A 21,314-nucleotide genomic window follows, 5' to 3' on the forward strand; every position below is an offset into this window, starting at 1 on the left:
TCTCAATGGAAGGTGAGGACTGGGACAGCTGGCATCCTATCTCAATGTCGGGGGTGATGGAGGGGGTTCTAAGAATTTGAACACTGACAAGGCCAAACCATGACGATTCCAGATTGTACTCTGGAGACTATTCTTCTCTATTTGCCCCAGAACCACCATCAGATGAGGAGAAACATCACAACAACTGCAGAAAACTGCAGACAACTAGAAGTCATTCTTAAAGAGATTTAATTATTTGAAGTGCATAAAAGGGGAGAGTACATTTAAATCTCTGCTATATCACAAACTGCTGTTTTTGTTGTTGTTTTATTAAAGACCCACCAGTTTTACTCATCTTCAGGTTTATGGCTATAGAATGTGGGGAAAACAAAAATTGGCAACAGAATAGGAAAAAGCAAAAGTCCATTCATCAGAATATCTTCTCCAGTGCAGAACAGAGCCCTTTAAAAAAGAAAAGCAAGGAAAATAGCTATGGGCTATCCACAGCCGTAACGATAGCTACAGTTAGAAAGAAATGAGAAAGGAAACCAGGAGGCAGAGTCTGGCAATTCACAAGTCTCTTCTCAAGACATACACTAAACCCGGACCTCTATGAGGATTAATTTTCCTTAGATTTCCTTCAATGTCTTAACCCTAAACCAAGTTCCCCTATCAATTCAAATATAATAAAGGCATCATTTCACAAGGAGGACTGATTTGAGGATTGAAGTGATTTGCCAACATTCTGAGAAAGCGTATTTTAAAAGAGCACGGCTTTAAAGATAGGTTCTAGTCCTTTAAGACAGAGGGGTTCTTTGTTAGTGAGGGCTGTAGGCATATGGCCCACCAAACAGAGCAGGACACAAAAGAAGAATCCCCTAATGTTGTTTGCAGGCTAACATCCACTGCTACTGCAACCTGGTTGGGCAGAGGCAAAAGCAAGCAGCCCCTTCTGGCTGTGCAACAGTAGAGGGGCAGAAGAAGCTGTGCTCTAATGGCTCTAAATAATCAGCATTTAGTGTTCTGTTAGGACGAAGGATTTATTCCACAATATAAACTGTAACATTTGATACAAGCTACCAAAAAATAGGGGAGAAAGGAAGGGACAGGGAGAAAGCCAAAATACAGCTGTGGCAATTACTTACAGAGAGGTCTCTTTTCTACATCACTAGTTCATCAGTGACACTAGAAACTAGACATTTGTGTTCTGTACATCAATCAATCGCTAAAGCACCAACACACTGTTTGGAAGTTTGTTTTGTTTTGTTTTAATTCCAGCCACTGAAACCAACACAGAAGTTATTGCTCAGATAAATAAACCTAGTCTACCAGGAAAAAGAAAAGTGGATAAAGGAAAAGAAGAAACAAACAAAAACCCCCAAAGTGAAAAACTTAAAAATTTCCCCAATGTGGTAACAGAGTAAACAAGGGAGAGTTTCCTCAAATGAGGATTTACTGGAATTTCTGGTGGGTGCCCTTTTGGGCACTGGAAGTGAGTTGGACTCTTAAGCTGGTAAATCCCAGAGAGAGGTAAAATTTTAATGCTGTACATGAAAAGGTGCAAGCTTCAATGCCTTCCAAATTGGTGGGAACCCCTGCAAAAAACAGTCAGCTTTTCAAACCTCAACAACCACAAATAGCTCTTAAGGAAAAAATACAAAAAGTGTCAAAAATTTTTTTAGTTGTTTTTTCTTTTCTTCAAAGAGTCCTGGAAAAATGATCCCATAATGAATAGAAATAGCACCGTTTACAGGCTGGCTTGAGTACCAGTCCTGTAGCTTTGCTGAGATTTGAAGAAATCCTCTTGGTTGGAGTCCTGAATTACATTAAGTAGGGGGGTATCTGTTTTTGTGTTTTTACTTTCGGCTTGGTGCGTCCTTCACAGTACAGCGCACACAGATGTAGTCTTCTTTCTCTGCCATCTCTGGGGAGACACCAACACAGACCTGATGAAACCACTGATTGCAGCTGCCATCACACTGGACCCAGTCCACCTGGTTACAAAGAGCAGGAAGATGGGATTTTCAGAGGAAAAAAATGGATTCAAAATTGGGCAGGCCAGCCTCAAGAAATTCAGGCCGTTTGCCAATAACGGCCACTGTCTCACCACCAGGACCTCTGGCACAACAGCTAAGCCAAATGAGTGTAGCTGGCCCCCTATCCAAAGCAACCGAATCAAAGTCATTCTTCAAGTCGTGTCTGCTTTGGGGTTAAGACAGCGCTGCCCTGTGATAAGTAAGCCACAGGGCATCACATCAGCATCCCTCCCACCTTCTTAGCGCCGGGAAGGTGAAAGCTGGAAGAGCAAGAAAAGGAAAAAGGGAAGAACAAGAGTTTCTTCAAGAAAAGGGAGGAGACCCAGGAACGATGGTAAGAGCAGAGATATCAGTGGGGGAAGGGCTGAGCAATCCATTCAGATCAGCTCAAAGCAGATAAGCAGAGGAGAAAGACCCAGCGAGATGAGGTCTAGCTTACAGGGTTTCTGAGTTAAGGGAAAGCATGTCCTCTATGGCCCAAACCTCACTGACCTCATCTCCTTCTGGCTGCAGGCAGCTCACAGCTGGGCAGATGGCATCTTCATCCTCAGAGTCTTCCTGTTCAGAATAGGATGTGTCTGAGGGCAGGGAATGAGTTTCAGCAGAACGAACTAATTCATAGCTACGCTCTCTCTCTAACTTGAAATTGTTCATGTCCTTGGGGAGGCTCAGTTTGATTTTCTTCTTTTTGGGGGTCCGCATTTTCTTAACTCGTTCCCACCGCTCACTGGAGAGGCCCTCTCTTTCCAGGCGTCTCTTCAGTTTTCTCTCAAGACTGTTAATTCCATCTCGCTTCCCTCGGCAACAGTCATTCTGGGTAGAAGACAGGAAAGTTCAATTTTAGCCTATGGTTCACCTATTACTAAAACTAAAGAAGCTAAAGAGAGCACGTAAATTAGAAATCAGATGATCCCCCAGTCTACACACAAAAAAATACTGCATCTTAACCACTCCCTTCCCAGTCTTATAGAAGACAACCAGTTTGGGTTTAACATACTTCCTTTCCCTGTCACTGTTAGTGCTACCAAAGGATCACTGGAAAAAGGAATGTTGGCCAGGCGCGGTGGCTCAAGCCTGTAATCCCAGCACTTTGGGAGGCCAAGACGGGAGGATCACAAGGTCAGGAGATCGAGACCATCCTGGCTAACATGGTGAAACGCCGTCTCTACTAAAAAATACAAAAAAACTAGCCGGGCGAGGTGGCGGGCGCCTGTAGTCCCAGCTACTCTGGAGGCTGAGGCAGGAGAATGGCGTGAACCTGGGAAGCGGAGCTTGCAGTGAGCTGAGATCCGGCCACTGCACTCCAGCCTGGGCGACAGAGCGAGACTCCGTCTCAAAAAAAAAAAAAAAAAAAAAAGGAATGTTAAAGATGTGATTAGCCTTCAAATTAGCCAACCAATACCAGAAGATGGAGAAGTGCCCACTAAGAGTCTTCCTTTCACCAAATCCCTGAATGACTGACTACTGTATAGTTTCTGTCTAGGTGTTTATGTCTATCCTTTGACTGATAGGCTCCTGAGGAATCACACTAATAATCTTCCTTCTTGAAGGATGTACACCCCCGACACCATATAGGAGTAAGGTGCATTAACTGAACACATTCAATGATCGTGCCATACTACTTGGTATCACAATGAAAAATGAAATTCTAAATGTCAACATTAGCCCTCATGCTATCTTTAGTGAAGTTCTTCCCTAATTTGGCTTCAGGCTTCCTAGCAGATTTCTATCCTAACTATATTCTCAGGGGTGTTAAATGTGATGGGTCAGTTAGTTCACTAGAAGGAAGTGGCAGCAGCCGCAGTATCCTTAACTATGTTAAGAAACTGGACATTAATGGCCGGGCGCGGTGGCTCACGCCTGTAATCCCAGCACTTTGGGAGGCCGAGGCGGGCGGATCACAAGGTCAGGAGATCGAGACCACGGTGAAACCCCGTCTCTACTAAAAATACAAAAAATTAGCCGGGCGCGGTTGTGGGCGCCTGTAGTCCCAGCTACTCGGGAGGCTGAGGCAGGAGAATGGCGTGAACCCGGGAGGCGGAGCTTGCAGTGAGCCGAGATCGCGCCACTGCACTCCAGCCTGGGCCACAGAGCGAGACTCCGTCTCAAAAAAAAAAAAAAAAAAAAAAAAAAAAAAAGAAACTGGACATTAAGGAGTATCCTTCAAGTAAGTCAGCATTCAAAATGGGTCATCCTCAGTCTAATCACCCAGTGCTCACACCAGCTGCCTGGTTATGTTTGGAGGAGTAAAAGAAAGCAGACCCCCACCCCAGACTGTGTCTTGCCACAGAAGCCTCTCAGACACTCACCTTCTCACTGCTGGGTCTCACTGGTGAGCTTCGGTCAGTCTGCTGAGCAGGGCTTGGCTTTGCAAGTAAAGTCTGGTAAAGTTCCTGAATTTCAGGAAGGGATACCTGGAGCAGCTGGGCTTCCATCAACAGTTCATTCACTTCTGGACTAACGCCTGTAAAAGACCAGACCAAATCAAAATGATAACAAAGGGTGTTTCACATTCACATTTGGGTTTATGAGACAAATAGAAGGACTATCCCTAATACCATACTACCCTCTCCTTCTTATATTACAAATTATCTTCAGTTGAAGTGAGGTTTACTTAATGTGCCTAAAGCCACAATATAATAAACAGAGCCAAAACTAGATTTCCTAAGTCTTTGATTACTAGTATTAATTATACACTGGGGCCGGGCGCGGTGGCTCAAGCCTGTAATCCCAGCACTTTGGGAGGCCGAGACGGGCGGATCACAAGGTCAGGAGATCGAGACCATCCTGGCTAACACAGTGAAACCCTGTCTCTACTAAAAATACAAAAAAAAACTTAGCCGGGCGAGGTGGCAGGCGCCTGTAGTCCCAGCTACTCGGGAGGCTGAGGCAGGAGAATGGCATGAACCCGGGAGGCAGAGCTTGCAGTGAGCTGAGATCCGGCCACTGCACTCCAGCCTGGGTGACAGAGCGAGACTCCGTCTCAAAAAAAAAAAAAAAAAAATTATACACTGATTCCCCTTCTCATTTAACTTATTGCTAACGCAGAAAAACTGTACTTCTGCCTTAATGGCTTCTAACAGAAAGCACAGAAACAAACTGATGGCCACAGCATGAACAATCTGAGTAGATCAAGGAGGTCTAACCACATTACTAGACACACACTGAGATGCTATGACTAAGGATCAGGATTCTAGTAAATGTGGATTATCCTTAAGATTCTCAAGTCTCCTAAGTAACGAAGCAACAAGGGAGCCCATGACTAGCATCTGACTTAACAGCTTGATGTTTATCAGTTGGTGTGGCATGAACCCTTTCATCCCTGAGGACAATGGATATAAAGTCTTCCTCTCTGTTCCTTTGCATTTATAAGCCTTCAAATAGGATCCCTTCCCTATTTTGCAAATATGTAATAGCTTATATCCTACATTACAGCATAAAGTCCTTTTTTATGGTACTTGATCATCTATAACAAAAACCTAGTAATACAAGATCACTCATTAGTATCCAGCCTTCAACATAACAACAAAATACAAACCATGGAGGGGGATACAACTTCGTCCAGTAGAGAAGGGAGAGTGCAAATATGAGGTTCTGTTGTCCCAGTCATCAGGCAAGGAAAATGATGTTGTGCCAGGAGGTTGAGATACCTAATGGAGGGAAAACGTTTTGTAATAAAATCTCCTCAGGATTAAAAATACTCCCATTAGTCCAATGACAGTAGCTTGCATTACCCAGGCAGGCAACCAGGGAAAACAAAAAACAAAAAACAAAAAACTTGATTTTCCCCTGCTGAAGAGTCTTCTGGCGTTTCAGAACTGGCCAAATCAACTTATATCTTCCCAAATACCAAGCCTTTACTCTTTCCAGTTTTACTTGGACTGATTTCAGAGATGTAAAGAAGACCATTGGGAAGTAAGCCACTTTCTCAGTGTGAGAACAGATCATACAGCCTTTTAATCCTTTTCTAATGCTCCTTATTGAGGGTTAAAATACAATAAACACGTATGTACCCCTTCGAGTAAATCAAATGTCAGAAATCATCCATAACCACTTTCCTATCTTCCTTAGTGTTTTATATTAAAAGAGCTAGGGGAAACACTCCTTTGACCATGGATTAATATAATAGTTGTGTCCTTTCCCTTTACTAAGAAGGGTAAACTCCTAGCACATCCTGGGTAAAGAACACCAATGACTCCACTTTGGGAGTGTGCACAATGCCACAACTCATCTATGCAACAAATATTTAATTTATCATCTATGTGTCAGGCACTACATTTCAGATACCTGCAAAGAAATAAAAAACCAAGGAAATAAATATGACAGACTGTTTTGGTTTTTTTTTTTTTTTGGTCTTCATCTTATCAACAATGTAATTCATATAATCCATGTGTCTGTGCTCATATGGCACAAGAGAGTTGTGGTATCTCTGGTACGGAGATGTTCAGCAAATTTAAAAACCATCAGATTAACCTCATAAAGATTGAATACTGCCTTCCTGATTGTACTTTTCTATTGTCTTCACATTCTTTTACTGCAGCCACCTATGGAAGATGACAGAAAACTCTGCCCATCCAGTGATGGTCAAAAGAATCTGGCTTTTGGCAGAAAGATCACACATGGTGTGTAACCCAGCTTTCCTCTGAAATAACACAGTGCTCAAACACTTCTTCCAAAAAATATGTTCCCTTAAAGGGCAAAAACAGATGAAAGGCAGGAAGTGCTTTCCCTTTCTACTAATTGACTTACATGAGAAGAAGCAGGGTAAAAAACTTTTTAGTCAAGCAAAGACTTAAAGGAACATCATAGACATATATATAAGATATATATGGGTCAGCACACATATAAATGAAAAGATCATTGGTATCTGTGAAAAGCTAAATATGTGCTCTATAGAAAGAGTGCCTAAGAGGCCGGGCGCGGTGGCTCACGCCTGTAATCCCAGCACTTTGGGAGGCCGAGGCGGGCGGATCACAAGGTCAGGAGATCGAGACCACGGTGAAACCCCATCTCTACTAAAAATACAAAAAATTAGCCGGGCGCGGTTGTGGGCGCCTGTAGTCCCAGCTACTCAGGAGGCTGAGGCAGGAGAATGGCATGAACCCGGGAGGCGGAGCTTGCAGTGAGCCGAGATCGCGCCACTGCACTCCAGCCTGGGCGACAGAGCGAGACTCCGTCTCAAAAAAAAAAAAAAAAAAAAAAAAAAAAAGAAAGAAAGAGTGCCTAAGAAACAACTTCTATTAAGAGCAGAGGAAACTAAAAGAATATGTTGTACCTGCTGCATGGTCTTGAAGTGGGAAGCTACAGGTAAAGTGGGTGCTATTAACAGTAAAGTGATCACCAAGGGAATAGCAACACCAAAGCTACAGGTTCGAGAGAAAGATACAGAACTTTGCAAATTCCAACAACCCAATAAGGAAAGTCCAAATTCACCTTGTTTGTGTCTGACATCTGTCCTGCTGAGGCCTGCCATCTGCTATATAACAGTCCTGAGCCCACTCGATCTTGCACAAATTTAAGATTCCCTGATGAAAGCAGTTGCTGGGCTCTGTGCTGCCAGTTCACGGTTCTTTCAATCATATATCGAAGTGCATCTCCCTCAGGAAGGCGAACTCGGATACGCTGAAGGGAGGCGAGCAGGGGCAGAATTTTCTCTAATGGAGGTTTCTCTGACCTCCGACAATGGGGACAAAGCCAGATTCGGGGGCCCTGTGAAATACTGGGTACCGCCACACAACTGGTGTGGAAAGCATCCCTGCACAGTTCACACTGAATCATAGGGGCAGCTGGGGCCTTCTGACATAGGCAGATTTTTATATCCACGTCTTGGACAGGTGACAGCAATTTCCCTTCGTTGGCAAGTCTGAGAGACTGCAAGGCTTCCATTTCCCTTAGGCGAGCTTCCCCGAGAGTTGCCATCTGAAAAAAGAGTTAACAATCAAGGATGATGTCCTAGATAACTTGGCCTTCCCCTAAAACTCAAAGTCCTGGTGGTTAAGAGCATGGGGCCGGGTGCGGTGGCTCAAGCTTGTAATCCCAGCACTTTGGGAGGCCGAGACGGGCGGATCACGAGGTCAGGAGATCGAGACCATCCTGGCTAACACAGTGAAACCCCATTTCTACTAAAAAATACAAAAAACTAGCCAGGCGAGGTGGCGGGCACCTGTAGTCCCAGCTACTCAGGAGGCTGAGGCAGGAGAATGGCGTAAACCCGGGAGGCGGAGCTTGCAGTGAGCTGAGATCCGGCCACTGCACCCCAGCCTGGGTGACAGAGCGAGACTCTGTCTCAAAAAAAAAAAAAAAGAGCATGGGATCTTGAGTAGATTATCTGTATTCAAATCCTGACTCTGCCTCAGACTAAGCTGTGTGAGTGACCTGGTGCCACGTATTCCATTATGGCTAAATTTCTGCCTGTGTAAAATGGAGGTGATAATAATGCCCACCTCACAAGGCTGAGATGACAGTTAAGTGACAGATGTGGGATAGGACACTCTTTGCCTGGCATATAGTAAACAAGTTCTCAAAAAATCTGTCACAGTTAAAAAACCATTTCCAATCATCACATCTATCCCCTTTCAGATCCATCACGATTCACCAGATGAAGCACCCTTACAAGGGCAGAATAAACTCTCCATTATCTCTATTATTTAAAAAAAAAAAAAAAAAATCTAAAAGCAAATCAGGTAAAGACCTTTGGCATATTTAAAAAAAAATCCACTTCTTTTGTAAATATAATATACAGGTAATATGTGTGGGTTTTATGATAACAAGGTAACTTCTCAAAGCTTAGAGATGGAAAGCAAATGACTAACCTTTGAGGTCTACCATAAATTAACAGATAATATGTAGGGAGAATTCTTCAACCAGGGGTCTACAGACAGATGGGCACAGACTAAAATCTATGAAAGATACTGCATGTAAAGTTTCAAACCAACATATAAACATCTCAGGAGGGTGACTGTAACTTTCAGTTAGTCTTTATAAAAACAAACCACAGATGGAATGGAGGACCTCTGATGGCAGAAATCTGTCTAGAACCTGACTGAATATACAAACATACACTAAAGACTTTATCTGTGTCAAAATACCTAAATAAATCAAAGCAACCCATGTCTATCGCAAGAGGTCCGGCAGTTACAAAGAAATCAATGGGAGAAGGTGCCCGGATCCACAGATGAACCCATTCAATCTAGTCCCAGTAGCAGGTATACAGTCCCACTCTAGAACGGGCAATGCTTCGTGCCATTAAAAGCATCACAAAACTATCCCTTTTTAATCCTGAGAAGGTGCTTAATGTGTAACATTAGTTACATATTGCTTCGTCTCCTTGAAACTATCATCTTTGAATCAACAGTATGTTGAATCAGAGATTTAAGGTCTTCTAGATGAGTATCAAAGTATCCAGTAAACTTTTAAATGTACTTCTTAACTGTAAACTAATAAATTGGCACTGCAGTTTCATGTATCTATTCATATTAGTTTCAATATATTTAGTTAGCATTCCTGGATCAACCCACAGGCACTAACAAGACTGTTTCTGTGTCTGCCAGTCCCTGACTGGGAAGCCTACCCTGAATCTTTCGCACTTCTATGCATCTTACCATTCAAAACTCGTAACACTTGACAATTTTCAAAAAGTCTTTTTAGTAAAACTGAACACTTTCAATTTACTCTACTTGCCTTCTCCAAATTCCTATAAACCAGAGAGGGTCAGAAATTATTCTTCCCAATAACACAGAAAGGAGAAGAAAAAAACCCCTACATACAGCTGAAGCAGTCTCTTTGCTTTCAGTTAAAGCTCTCTCCAGGTCACTCAGACTCTCTAATTTGGTGCTTTTTTTCTTTCCATTTGGCAAGGGCTCCTTTAACTTTCTCTGTTTCCTTTTCAATCCCAAAAGGCCAATATCACATCGAGGACACAGCACCTAATGTGGGACAAAGCACAAGGAACGGTAAAATAAATTTCAGATAAAGCATTAAGTAGGAAGTCCCAAAATAAAAGCCTAAGCAGTAAAAAGGATGTGCATTTCTTAGTATTGAAGATTTTCTTTGGAACGTGCAACCCTCAGACTCTCCTTTACAAAAGGAGGAGGAAGACTCTTATGAGATTGACTGATTCCTGATTCAATTAACTAACAAGTAAAAAATGTGATATATACCAACTGATCCCAGTCATGATGCACAAGCAACAGTTTACAGAAAATACAAAAAGTGCAGTTAAAGCACTTTTAAAAGATGGGGGAGATCATTTATCAGGCTTACGAAATTCAGGTGGGTAAAACATGGCCAAGTTTAAGAGTCCAATTTCAACACAGAGGAATTTCACCCAGTAGGAAAAAATTTTCTTCTTTAAGATACTGTTATCCTAAATGAACCAAGAAAACATTTAAAGGTTGCTTCACCAGAAGATTAGAAGAATCTCCCTGGCTTTTCTGGAAGAACAACTCACAGAATATAGATTAATCTGTGATGTCATCTTTGCATGTGATGAACTGCATGTTTTACCAAACTAGGAGATCTAAGGTCTTGCAGATGAGCTGGTTGTAAACTTACCTCTAAGAGAGAATATGGAGAATTCTCAGTCAAGAATGTATTAACAGCACATTCTTTCCAAGCCTGAACCTCAGCTACTAGGGATTCCAGTCTTGGCAAAGAATTCAGATGTACCGGGATAGATCGGCCTCGTGTAACAAGTTCTATGAGTGTGTCTAACACTGGCACACGTCCTCCAGCCTAATAAATCAAGGAAAATTACAGCAGTTTAGAAAAAAGAACACTTCTATGAAAAACAGGAAAAGCATAAATCAGATTGGTTCACTGAGTACTTCAGATTACTCCAAGATCTCAACATGCTAAATTCACAAACAACATGCTAAATTCACAAATGTCAACCTGCCAGCTGACCAATAATGTTGGGGGTAGAAGTGACACTTAGAGAACCTAGTTTGGTCTTTTGTTGTTGGTGGTGTTTTTTTATTTTCTTTTTTTTTTCTTTTTTCTTCTTTTTTAAGACAGAGTATCACTCTTGCCCAGGCTGGAATGCAGTGGTGCAATCTCAGCTCACTGCAACCTCTACCTCCTGGGTTCAAGCAATTCTCCCACCTCGGCCTCCCAAACTGCTGGGATTATAGTGAGCCACTGTGCCGGGCCTAGAGAACCTAGTATATGCTAGACTCTAAGGATACAAATGTGAACATGGCATATACTGTGGTCCCTTTGTTCTATTTATACCCTTCTAAATTCACTCATCACATTGATCCCTACTGATAGTTTGAAAAAAATTTCAGCAGAAATGAAGGTTTGTAGAAACTCAAGACTTTCATACAGAATTATACAAATAAAAAGTAACAAAACAATATTTTACCCCAATCCACTCACCAATGATTAATTAAAGCGACTCAATATAAATTATTCAGGAAACTAAAATAAAAGTTGAGACAGCCCAGTGGTTCTCAAACTTTAGCATACATAAGAATCATCTGGAAGGCTTGTTTAAACAGTTTCCTTAGTCCTATCCCCAAATATTCTAATTCAGTGGGTCAGAGAAAGGTCCATAAATTTGCACTTCTAACAAGTTCCCAGGTGAAGCTACTGTTGCCAATGCTACTACTGCTGGTCTGGGAACTGTATTTTTAGAAAAAGATAGCCAAACTAGAAGGAGAGTAAAAGCATTAGGTTATGGAGGATGAAATGCATTGGTGTTGCTCTAATACAATGTAAAACTTAGCATCACTGATGTCAGGTCATCCAGATATGTCTCCTGTTGTGATGCAATACAGAATATACAGTATTACCTGACATTTTAATGCATTATATTAAAAAATGTTTAACTTGGATGCACCAGGGTTTTAAAACTAACTTCCAATTTATAGAAAATACAGAGAATAGAACACTCCACAAAGAAACAACCAAACAAATCCAGAAGGTGGAGTATACCACAGGATAACTGTCTAGTCAGTGACATGAGAAAAACTGGGGTAGGGAGGAAAACGCTACAAGATCAAAAGAAACTTAAAGAGATGCCAATTAGGTGCAATGTGTGTTCCTGGGTTAGACAAACAGCCATAAGGGACATTTTTGGGACAACTAGGGAAGACTGGGTAGGTTATTTTGCTGCCTTTGATATTTATTCTTAGAGGATTAAAACTGTTAGGGCATAAATGTTCTGATGGACACTTAAGAACGTGACTCATAAATTAATGCTATTCCTATGGTATTTAATTTAGAAATCCGAGTGCTTCCTATGTGTAAAGCAGAATACTGCCTAACATTTTAAAATAAATAATCCACTAAATAGAAAATAGTTCCTTGTTGTTAGTCATGTCTATTAGTCCTTAAATATATGATTCAAAAAAAAGGTAGGCTACTTTTTCAGGAATGAAGCAAAACTTGCCTTTTGCCCTTAATGGCACTGTTACAAACATAGTAAAAGTAGCATATACATATAAAATATGAAGGAAATAAACTCATCCAGAAGCATGCCCTTGCTTTCTGATTTTATATGCCAGCCTCTCCTTATTGCCATGAGCTCACCTTCTGGCTGCTAGCAATCATGGAGTAAAAAGGAGGACCATGACTAAAACTAATTACTACAGTACCAACTATCATTGACAAGTGCCTACATCTAAAACTCTCATTAACGAAGTTTACATCCATAGTAAATACTTTGTTTTTTTTTGTTTTTGTTTTGGCTTGCTGGAGTCAGTCCTTAATTATGTAATCTCCTCAAACAATATATCTTCTTTTCCCTATTAACAAGAACAGATGCCCAGATGCAAACATTTGTCTAGAATTGTCCTGTTTGGTACTTCTTGTTAGCAACTAGCCAATTAGCACCACTTAAAATTACACAAATATTCAGAAAGCCAGATAGTATTTTTATTTCTAGAATTTGAGGACTTCAACAAAACAGAACCTGAGACTTTTTTTTCTCAATAGGTCAGTAACACCTATTAGTTTATGATGATAAGAGATAAGGGAAGACATCCCCCATCAAACACTTTTCAAATTAAGTCATTCAGTCAGTCGTCTGAAAACTGGGAAAATCATATTAAATAATGCATTCTTTTTGTACCTTAACAATGCTACAAGTGAACTTAATTATTTTTTTAAACTTATATACAGGTCAAAAAGTATGACATCTAGCATAAAACCACAAATACTTGGTGGAAATGACTTTGGATACTTTGGATAATTACTTTGGAACTGGGTAGGTTTTTATTTCTTTTTAGGGTTGGGAGGGTACTTTGAAGTCACTACTTCATGAAAATTCTGGGCCTTGGGGCTTAGTTTGGGCATTTAGTCATATAACTAGATTTGTTGAATCTGCTATTACTGATTGTCAGAACTTCAAAGTTGTGGACAAGCCAACAAGAGGTAATCATACTTATCAAAGAGTAGAAAACTACTTCCTCTCACTACTTCATTGTTAGTTCTTTTGCTTCAATCTGCAGTCAAGTACTCAAGTTTGTTATGAAAGACTCCCCAGCTCCCAGAAAAAGTTGGTGACACTGTCTAAGCTTTAAATATTTGAGACAACTGGTCAGGATAATAGCTGGTAAGTACATCCAAATAAATCTGAATAGAATTAGTCTTCTGGTCAACCCCTAAAATACTGAAACTGTTCAGCGAGATCCAACATATTATTCTTCACAACTTTCCAATATTGCTCTTTCTGGATGCACTTATACATTCCGTATATACTTTTTAAAACCAACCTGCAGGGCCTCTACATCCTGAAGCCAGTCTCTGGCTCTCTGCACTGAGTCTTTCAGAGCTGCACCATTGGGCAGATATGCGGGGATCTCTTCGATTTCCCTTACTGCCGTAGCAAGGCTATTCAATGAATGCCGTGGCCTACAAAATGCAAACAAAGACTTCTTAGTATTTTATATGATGGTTCATTTTTCTTTAAATGGTTACCAAAAAGACTAGCGTTTCAAAGGAAATTCAGTATGGCAAAGAAATTTTTTCAAATGGCATTGTCTGTTCATGTTGAAAATTATCTGCACTGTTTTCTTGCAGAACAGTGCCTACTGACTCTCACACATTTCTCTTTAAGACTCCTTGGAACCGTATTTATTAACTGTGAATTTAAACAGCTTCACCTATTTGTAAGTATTTTCCTCTCTCAAAGATAGGATATTAACAGGATCCAGGGAAATTTTATTAAACCAACTCTAGAAAAGCTGTATCCAATTGAATTATTCATTTTATAATCAGTAAAATAAGAAAAAATTAACATTCTTTTATTCAGGTCCCAAAGCAGCTCCAAATATCTCAGCTATTTCTACATGTCTTCCACATGCATAATAACCGCAGCTACTGAGCACGTGCCATACACCAATTGTTGTGCTCTATGTTTAAGATGGAGAAAACTGTCCAACCTTCCCAAAGAAAGAGAAGTCTGCTTTTTCACCTGGCCTTGAGGAGACTCTTGGCTTTGTCGTCCCAGTGCTCTGACACTGTGAGCAGTTCCTGCAGCCGGGCCATAGCCTTCTCCACTGCTGAATACGGGGCCAGCCCTACCCCTAGGTCTATGAGACGTCTCATATCATCTAAAGTAAGGGAGCTGGGGTCTAGGCAAGCTTGCTGCACCTCTTCCAGCCAACGGGCCTGTTCCAAACGGATACGCATCTCAGCAAGCTGTGGAAGTTCAACATCAAATTCAAAGCTGACATCTAGCAAGTCCTGCAGCTCCGCAGCACTAGGCATTTCCTCAGACAGTAGTTTCTGACTATGCTGTTGAAAATCTTCTACACGATTCAAGAGATCCTAAAAAAAATACACAGGTTATTGCATTAAAACAGTAATTTTCAGTAATTGGCTTCTTTCAAACTTAGAATCTTAAATTCATATTCACTGAGATACTCTAACATCTCATTTAATTTTAGTAATAATATAGGTAAATAAGATAATACATAAGCCAACTGACAGCAAACACTGAGCAACTATAACGGAGACCTTATCCCAACTCGAACTAGCTGAGGTCACTTTCTTTCTTTTTTTCCTGCAACCTCTGTCTCCCAGGTTCAATCGATTCTCCTGCTTTCAGCCTCCTGGAGTAGCTGGGACTACAGGCATGTGCCACCATGCCTGGCTAATTTTTGTATTTTTAGTAGAGATGGGGTTTCACCAGATTGGACAGGCTGGTCTTGAACTCCTGACCTGGTGATCCGCCTGCCTCAGCCTCCCAAAGAGCTGGGGTTACAGGTGTGAGCCACCATGCCCAGCCAAGGTCACTTTCAAAGGAAAAATTTCCAACTTTATTTCCCCTCTGTGGGCCTACTATTATAATCCATTTATATACACATACCACTCAATGTATTATTAAAAGCATCTGCAAAAAAATGTACATACTAATCATCAAAGATTACTTAGTAATGTCAATCAAGTTTATATACAAAATACAGCATTACCAAAGTATTCTCCCACACATCCCTCTATGGTTACCTTTAGCAATGGTGTCTGACTGAGGACACATGGAAGAGCATACAGCTGTGTTACAAACTGCCGGAGCTCATTCACTGTCAACTGATTTTGGGATTTCCCTCCACCAGATCGGTATCTATAAAGACAAAGGCCCAAGGAAGCCATATAAGAATATATATATATGTCCACCACACCCAGGTGGTCACAGAAATTCAAGACAGAAGGAGTCACAACAGGTTTCCAAACATAGGTGCCAAAGAATCCAAACTCACGCAGTCAGAAGCACATACCTAGTTTGCCTTTTGCCATTAAGCAATTGCTGCGCAACAGAGGCACACTTCTCTGCATCCTGTGTGACTAGGCGAAGGTGTCGCAAAAGATCATTGTCTGGGAATTTCTTCATTTCAGATTCTTCAATTAAAGCCTTGAAGCTGACAAGGCCTAGGAATGAAGAAAAAGTCATATTTTCTGTAATCATTATGTTTATTACTACTGGTATGAAATTCAGAGGAGATTGGTTTTGTCAGTTCTTGTCTAGAAATGTAACTTCAAATTCTTGCAATGCTTTAAATTATTAATAAATTTGTTGATTTGATTTTTCCAGGGTGGTGGCTGAACACGGAGTTTTTTTGTTTTTTTTTTTTTGAGACAGAGTCTCGCTCTGTCACCCAGGCTGCAGTGCAGTGGCCAGATCTCAGCTCACTGCAAGCTCCGCCTCGCGGGTTCACGCCATTCTCCTGCCTCAGCCTCCCGAGTAGCTGGGACTACAGGCGCCCGCCACCTCGCCCGGCTAGTTTTTTTGTATTTTTTAGTAAAGACGGGGTTTTACCGTGTTAGCCAGGATGGTCTCGGATCTCCTAACCTCGTAATCCACCCGTCTCGGCCTCCCAAAGTGCTGGGATTACAGGCTTGAGCCACCGCGCCCAGCCGAACATGGAGTTTTTTAAACAAGTGTCTAGAGTTGAACTTAAATATAAAAATGCTAAGACCTGACATGTTTTAGGGCGGGTACAGTGGCTGACGCCTGTAAATCCCAGCAATTTGCGAGGCCAAGGCAGAAAGATCAGTTGAGGCCAGGAGTTCAAGACCAGCCTGGTCAACACAGCAAGATCTCATCTCTACAAAATTAAAGAACTTAGCCAGGCATGGTGGCACACAACTGTAGTCAACTATTTGACAACCTAAAGCAGGAGGATTACTTAAACTCAGGATTTCAAGGCTGCAGTGAGCCATGACCATGTCACTGTACTCCAGTTGAGATGACAGAGCAAGACCCTGTCTCAAAAAAAAAAAAAAAAAAAAAAAACCTGGCATGTTTACAATAGACAAAAAGAAGAAAACAACTGACTTATGAAAGCAAAGTAAATATAACTCTTACTGTGTGGCTTGAACCACTTCTTCCTCCTGCATTTTATTCTACAGTTAGTGAGTAACTAGTGTGCTCAGTTACTAAAGCACAGTAGACTCAGAGACAATGATATTGCTCCTTTCCCCTAAATAAAAGGGGGTGGAGTTATGTGTTGGGCTACAGAAATGAAAGCAAGTGAAAACACTCTGAAAGAGAAATGAACTGGTACAAAAACAGACACACAGGCCAATAGAACAGAATAGAGAACCCAGAAATAAAAATGCACACCTACAACTATCTGATCTTCAACTAATCTAACAAAAACAAGCAATGGAGAAAGGATTCCCTATTCAATAAATGGTGCTGGAATAACAGCTAGCCATATGCAGAAGATTAAAACTGGACCCCTTCCTTATACCATATACAAAAATTAACTCATGAGGAATGAAAGACTTAAATGTAAAACCCAAAACTATAAAAACCCTGGGTGACAACCTAGCAATATCAGTCAGGACATAGGCACAGGCAAAGATTTCATGAAGATGCCAAAAGCAACTGCAACAAAAGCAAAAACTGACAAATGGGATCTAATTAAAGAGCTTCTGCACAGCAAAAGAAACTATCATCAGAGTGAATACACAACCTAGAGAATGGAAGAAAATATTTGCAAACTGTGCATCTGACAAAGATCTAATATCCAGCATCTATAAGGAACTTAAACAAATTTACAAGAAAAAAAATATTAAAAAGTAGGCAAAGGATATGAAAAGATACTTTTCAAAAGAAGATATACATATGGCCAACAATCGTATGAAAAAAAAGCTCAAAATCACTGATCATTAGAGAAATACAAATCAAAACCACAATGAAAGGCTGGGTGCAGTGGCTCACGCCTGTAATCCCAGTACTTTGGAAGGCCAAGGCGGGCAGATCACGAAGTCAGGAGTTCAAGGCCAGCCTGACCAACGTGGTGAAACCCTGTCTCTACTAAAAATACAAAAATTAGTTGGGCATGTTGGCGTGTGTCTGTAGTCCCAGCTACTCAGGAGACTGAGGCAGGATAATTGCTTGAACCTGGGAGATGGAGGTTGCAGTGAGACGAGATCATACCACTGCACTCCAGTCTGGGCGACAGAGCGAGACTTGGTCTCAAAAAATAAAAAAAATTTAATAAATAAATAAACACAATGAGATATCATCTCACACCAATCAGAATGGCTATTATTAAAAAGTCAAAACGTAACAGATGCTGACAAGGTTGTGGAGAAAAAGGAACTCATACACTGTTGGTAGAAGTGTAAATTCGTTCAACTATTGTGGAAAACAGTGTGGCGATTCTTCAAAGATCTAAAGACTGAAATACCATTTGAACAATGCTATTACTGGCATATACCCAAAGGAATATAAATGACTCCATTATAAAGACACGTGCATGTGCATGTTCACTGCAACACTACTCACAATAGCAAAGACACAGAATCAACCTAAATACCCATCGATGATAAGACTGGATAAAGAAAAATGTGGTACATATACACCACGGAATACTATGCAGCCATAAAAAAGAAAGAGCTCATGTCCTTTGCAGGAACATGGATAGAGGTGGAGGCAATTAGCAAACTAACACTAGGAATAGGAAAGCAAATACTGCATGTTCTCACTTATAAGTGGGAGGTAAATGATGAAAACACATGGATGAGTAGAGGGGAATAACACATGAACACATACAGGGGAACAACACACAGTGGAGCTTATTGGGAGGGTAGAGGGCAGGAGGAGGGAGAGAGTCCAGAAAAATAACTAATGGGTTATTAATAATAACCTGGGTGATGAAATAATCTGTACAACAAACGCCCATAACACAAGTTTATCTATGTAACAAACTTGCACATGTACCCCTAAGCTGAAAAGTAAAAAACAAAAAACAAACTATATTTTCATAAGAAAAGAGAGAGAGAGATAAAAAGGGTAGTAGTGACTTTCAAAGGTAATGACAAGTGCCAGGGACCTTAACCTTAATTAGAACTAAGAAGTGATAAACTACCATTTCAGAGACTCCTGATTTAGTGTCATGCTGCCTTTGTCACAAGATGTTTTGGTTTTTTTTTTTTTAAAAAGAAGATTTCAATGTCTTTGTAAGAAATGTGAAATTTTTATTTCTGAGACAAAAATAAAGGTTTCCTAACAATATCGTTTTTGTTAAGTGATGTTGCACAACTCATATACCGAAATTTCACTATGATGTAAGGGCATCTGCATTATCTACTCTCGGTTTTAAAACCTTCTCTGCTGGTGCTCTGTAAACCTGGCTACATAGAGGGGATAACCAAGGATGAGGTCAGGCTGTTTCAAGAAATGTTTTGTTGACCTTAATTTGGTTACATCACAATGAGCCTCAATTTGCCAATCACCAAGTCACTTTATGTACCACATACTTTTCTTCTTGTTGATCTTTGCCTCCAAAGCTTCATTCACATTCAGGGCCCATTCGTTGTAAGATTCTGCTCGAAGCTTCAATGCATTCATCATAGGGTAGAGATCATCCAGCGTGTATCTATACCTGGAAATAATACCACCACACTTAGCTTTGAGACGTGTAGCTTTGGAGAAAACTAGATGTTTTATATTTAACATTTCAGCCCCAGAACTGCGAGGTCATTGAGCTTTTAGTAAGGATCAACTGTTTTCCATAGGAAAAAAAAAAAAAATCATTCTTCCTACTTACCGCAATTTATATTTATAAGGCGGACAGGGACACAATTCTTTCACATGATGCAGGCAAACAAGCAGGCCAGGTTTACAAGAACAGGAGATGGCAGACATGAAGCATGTAGTTTTGCATTTTACACACTGACGTTCATCATCTGGCAATAGCTCAAAATCCATTCTTTCCGAATCAATCACTCCCTAGAATAAAGTATACTTTAGAGAAACCTCCAAAGGATAATATAATCCACCAGCCCAAGACAAGCATGCAGTAGTACTTGAGTTTAAAAAAAAAAAAAAAAAAGCCTTACCAAAATAGGGATGCATGATTTTAAAACATGTGGCATACAAGAAACAAATGACCTAGCAAATATAGGCAAGTTCATTTGTCTAGGGAGATCTCCTTTTTCAGACAAGGCAGGTCCTTATGTTTGGTCATTTTGATCTGAGTATGAACACAATAGGACTGTAAAACTACTGAGGTTAGTTGTCTGTTCTACTCCAAATTAGCCTTGTCCACATTTTGGGTATAGATAAGAGCAAAAGAAAGGAATATGCTTCCTACTTCTGAGGAAATATGGAGAATCTATTTTTTTTTTTTTTGAGACAGAGTCTCGCTCTGCCGCCCAGGCTGGAGTGCAGTGGCGTGATCTTGGCTCACTGCAAGCTCCGCCTCCCGGGTTCACGCCATTCTCCTGCCTCAGCCTCCCGAGTAGCTGGGACTACAGGCGCCCGCCACCTCGCCCGGCTAGTTTTTTTGTATTTTTTAGTAGAGACGGGATTTCATTGTGTTAGCCAGGATGGTCTCGATCTCCTGACCTCGTGATCCGCCCGTCTCGGCCTCCCAAAGTGCTGGGATTACAGGCTTGAGCCACCGCGCCCGGCCTGGAGAATCTATTAAAAGGACAAAAATAAAAGGAAAGAACATGGGACAAGTGGAAAAGACTATTATGCAGAAATTGTTAAGTTTGGGAAGATGCTGAGTGGTCTCTTAGCCTTTTACAGGAAGTTATCTGAAAGGATATCATTACCTGAATGAATAGTTAGAAAATTTGTGCAATAGGAAAGACTAAAGCCATAATAAAACATTTCATCCAAAAAGACTGCCAGGAACGATAAGGTCTTGAACCAGTAAATTTCAACATAATCTGTACCACCGAACATCTAGAGAACCCTTCTTGGATATACCTTTTGTCATTCAATGACCAAACTTCTATCACCATTTTTTCCCTATCTAAAACTGGATCCTAATCCAGTCTTGAGAATGCCAGTCAGTTTATGAACCACTGGGCTTCTTTCGTTTATTCTCTTATACTGTATTTTAACCTTTTAACTATTTCATATCTGCCAAGTATATGGGCCAACAAAGATGAGGAAGGTAAGGAAAATGCTAATTAGATTTTGGTTTTATTTTTGAATTGGTCATTAAAAAGGACTTCATGGGATGGAGAGAGTTAAAATTTTTGTTTAAAATAAGATTAAGGACCAATTCTATGGATTTTAGTTGAGAATGAATCATGTAGTTTATACCCAATTTTAATGTGTAAATTCCATACCTGGAAAAATTCTCAGAGTTCTAAAAAATGAGCTACCATTTTTGATGTAAGACTTTGATATAAGTCACTTAAACCCTGTGGACACTATTTTCCCCAACTGTAAAACATAAGGAGGGAAGGTAGGTGACCTGCTGTTAAACTATAATGGGCTGCAGAGAGCCAGTATTCTGGGATTCTACCCAAAGAGGCACATTTAAAAAACAAACGAACAAACAACAACAACAACAACAACAACAACAAAACAGTATTACTATTTGC

General features: G+C 40.6%; 1 protein-coding gene across 1 annotated transcript in view; it reads right to left on the reverse strand.

Moving 5' to 3' along the window:
- Positions 1-211: 211 nt before the first annotated feature.
- Positions 212-21,314, reverse strand: part of KDM5B (lysine demethylase 5B) — an 82,526-nt gene continuing 61,423 nt past the window's right edge. Inside the window, exons 15-27 of the mRNA XM_005540455.4 lie at positions 19,520-19,701; positions 19,230-19,354; positions 15,737-15,887; positions 15,468-15,582; positions 14,434-14,789; positions 13,733-13,871; positions 10,569-10,748; positions 9,782-9,940; positions 7,449-7,934; positions 5,554-5,665; positions 4,325-4,479; positions 2,508-2,828; positions 212-1,973 (exon numbers count right to left, since the gene is read on the reverse strand). Of these exons, the coding sequence (XP_005540512.3) occupies positions 1,836-1,973; positions 2,508-2,828; positions 4,325-4,479; positions 5,554-5,665; positions 7,449-7,934; positions 9,782-9,940; positions 10,569-10,748; positions 13,733-13,871; positions 14,434-14,789; positions 15,468-15,582; positions 15,737-15,887; positions 19,230-19,354; positions 19,520-19,701 (2,619 nt within the window). The 3' untranslated portion in view covers positions 212-1,835. The remainder of the gene's footprint in view (positions 1,974-2,507; positions 2,829-4,324; positions 4,480-5,553; positions 5,666-7,448; positions 7,935-9,781; positions 9,941-10,568; positions 10,749-13,732; positions 13,872-14,433; positions 14,790-15,467; positions 15,583-15,736; positions 15,888-19,229; positions 19,355-19,519; positions 19,702-21,314) is intronic.

This window comes from Macaca fascicularis, chromosome 1 (genome assembly GCF_037993035.2).
Source record: "Macaca fascicularis isolate 582-1 chromosome 1, T2T-MFA8v1.1".
NCBI lineage: Eukaryota > Metazoa > Chordata > Mammalia > Primates > Cercopithecidae > Macaca > Macaca fascicularis.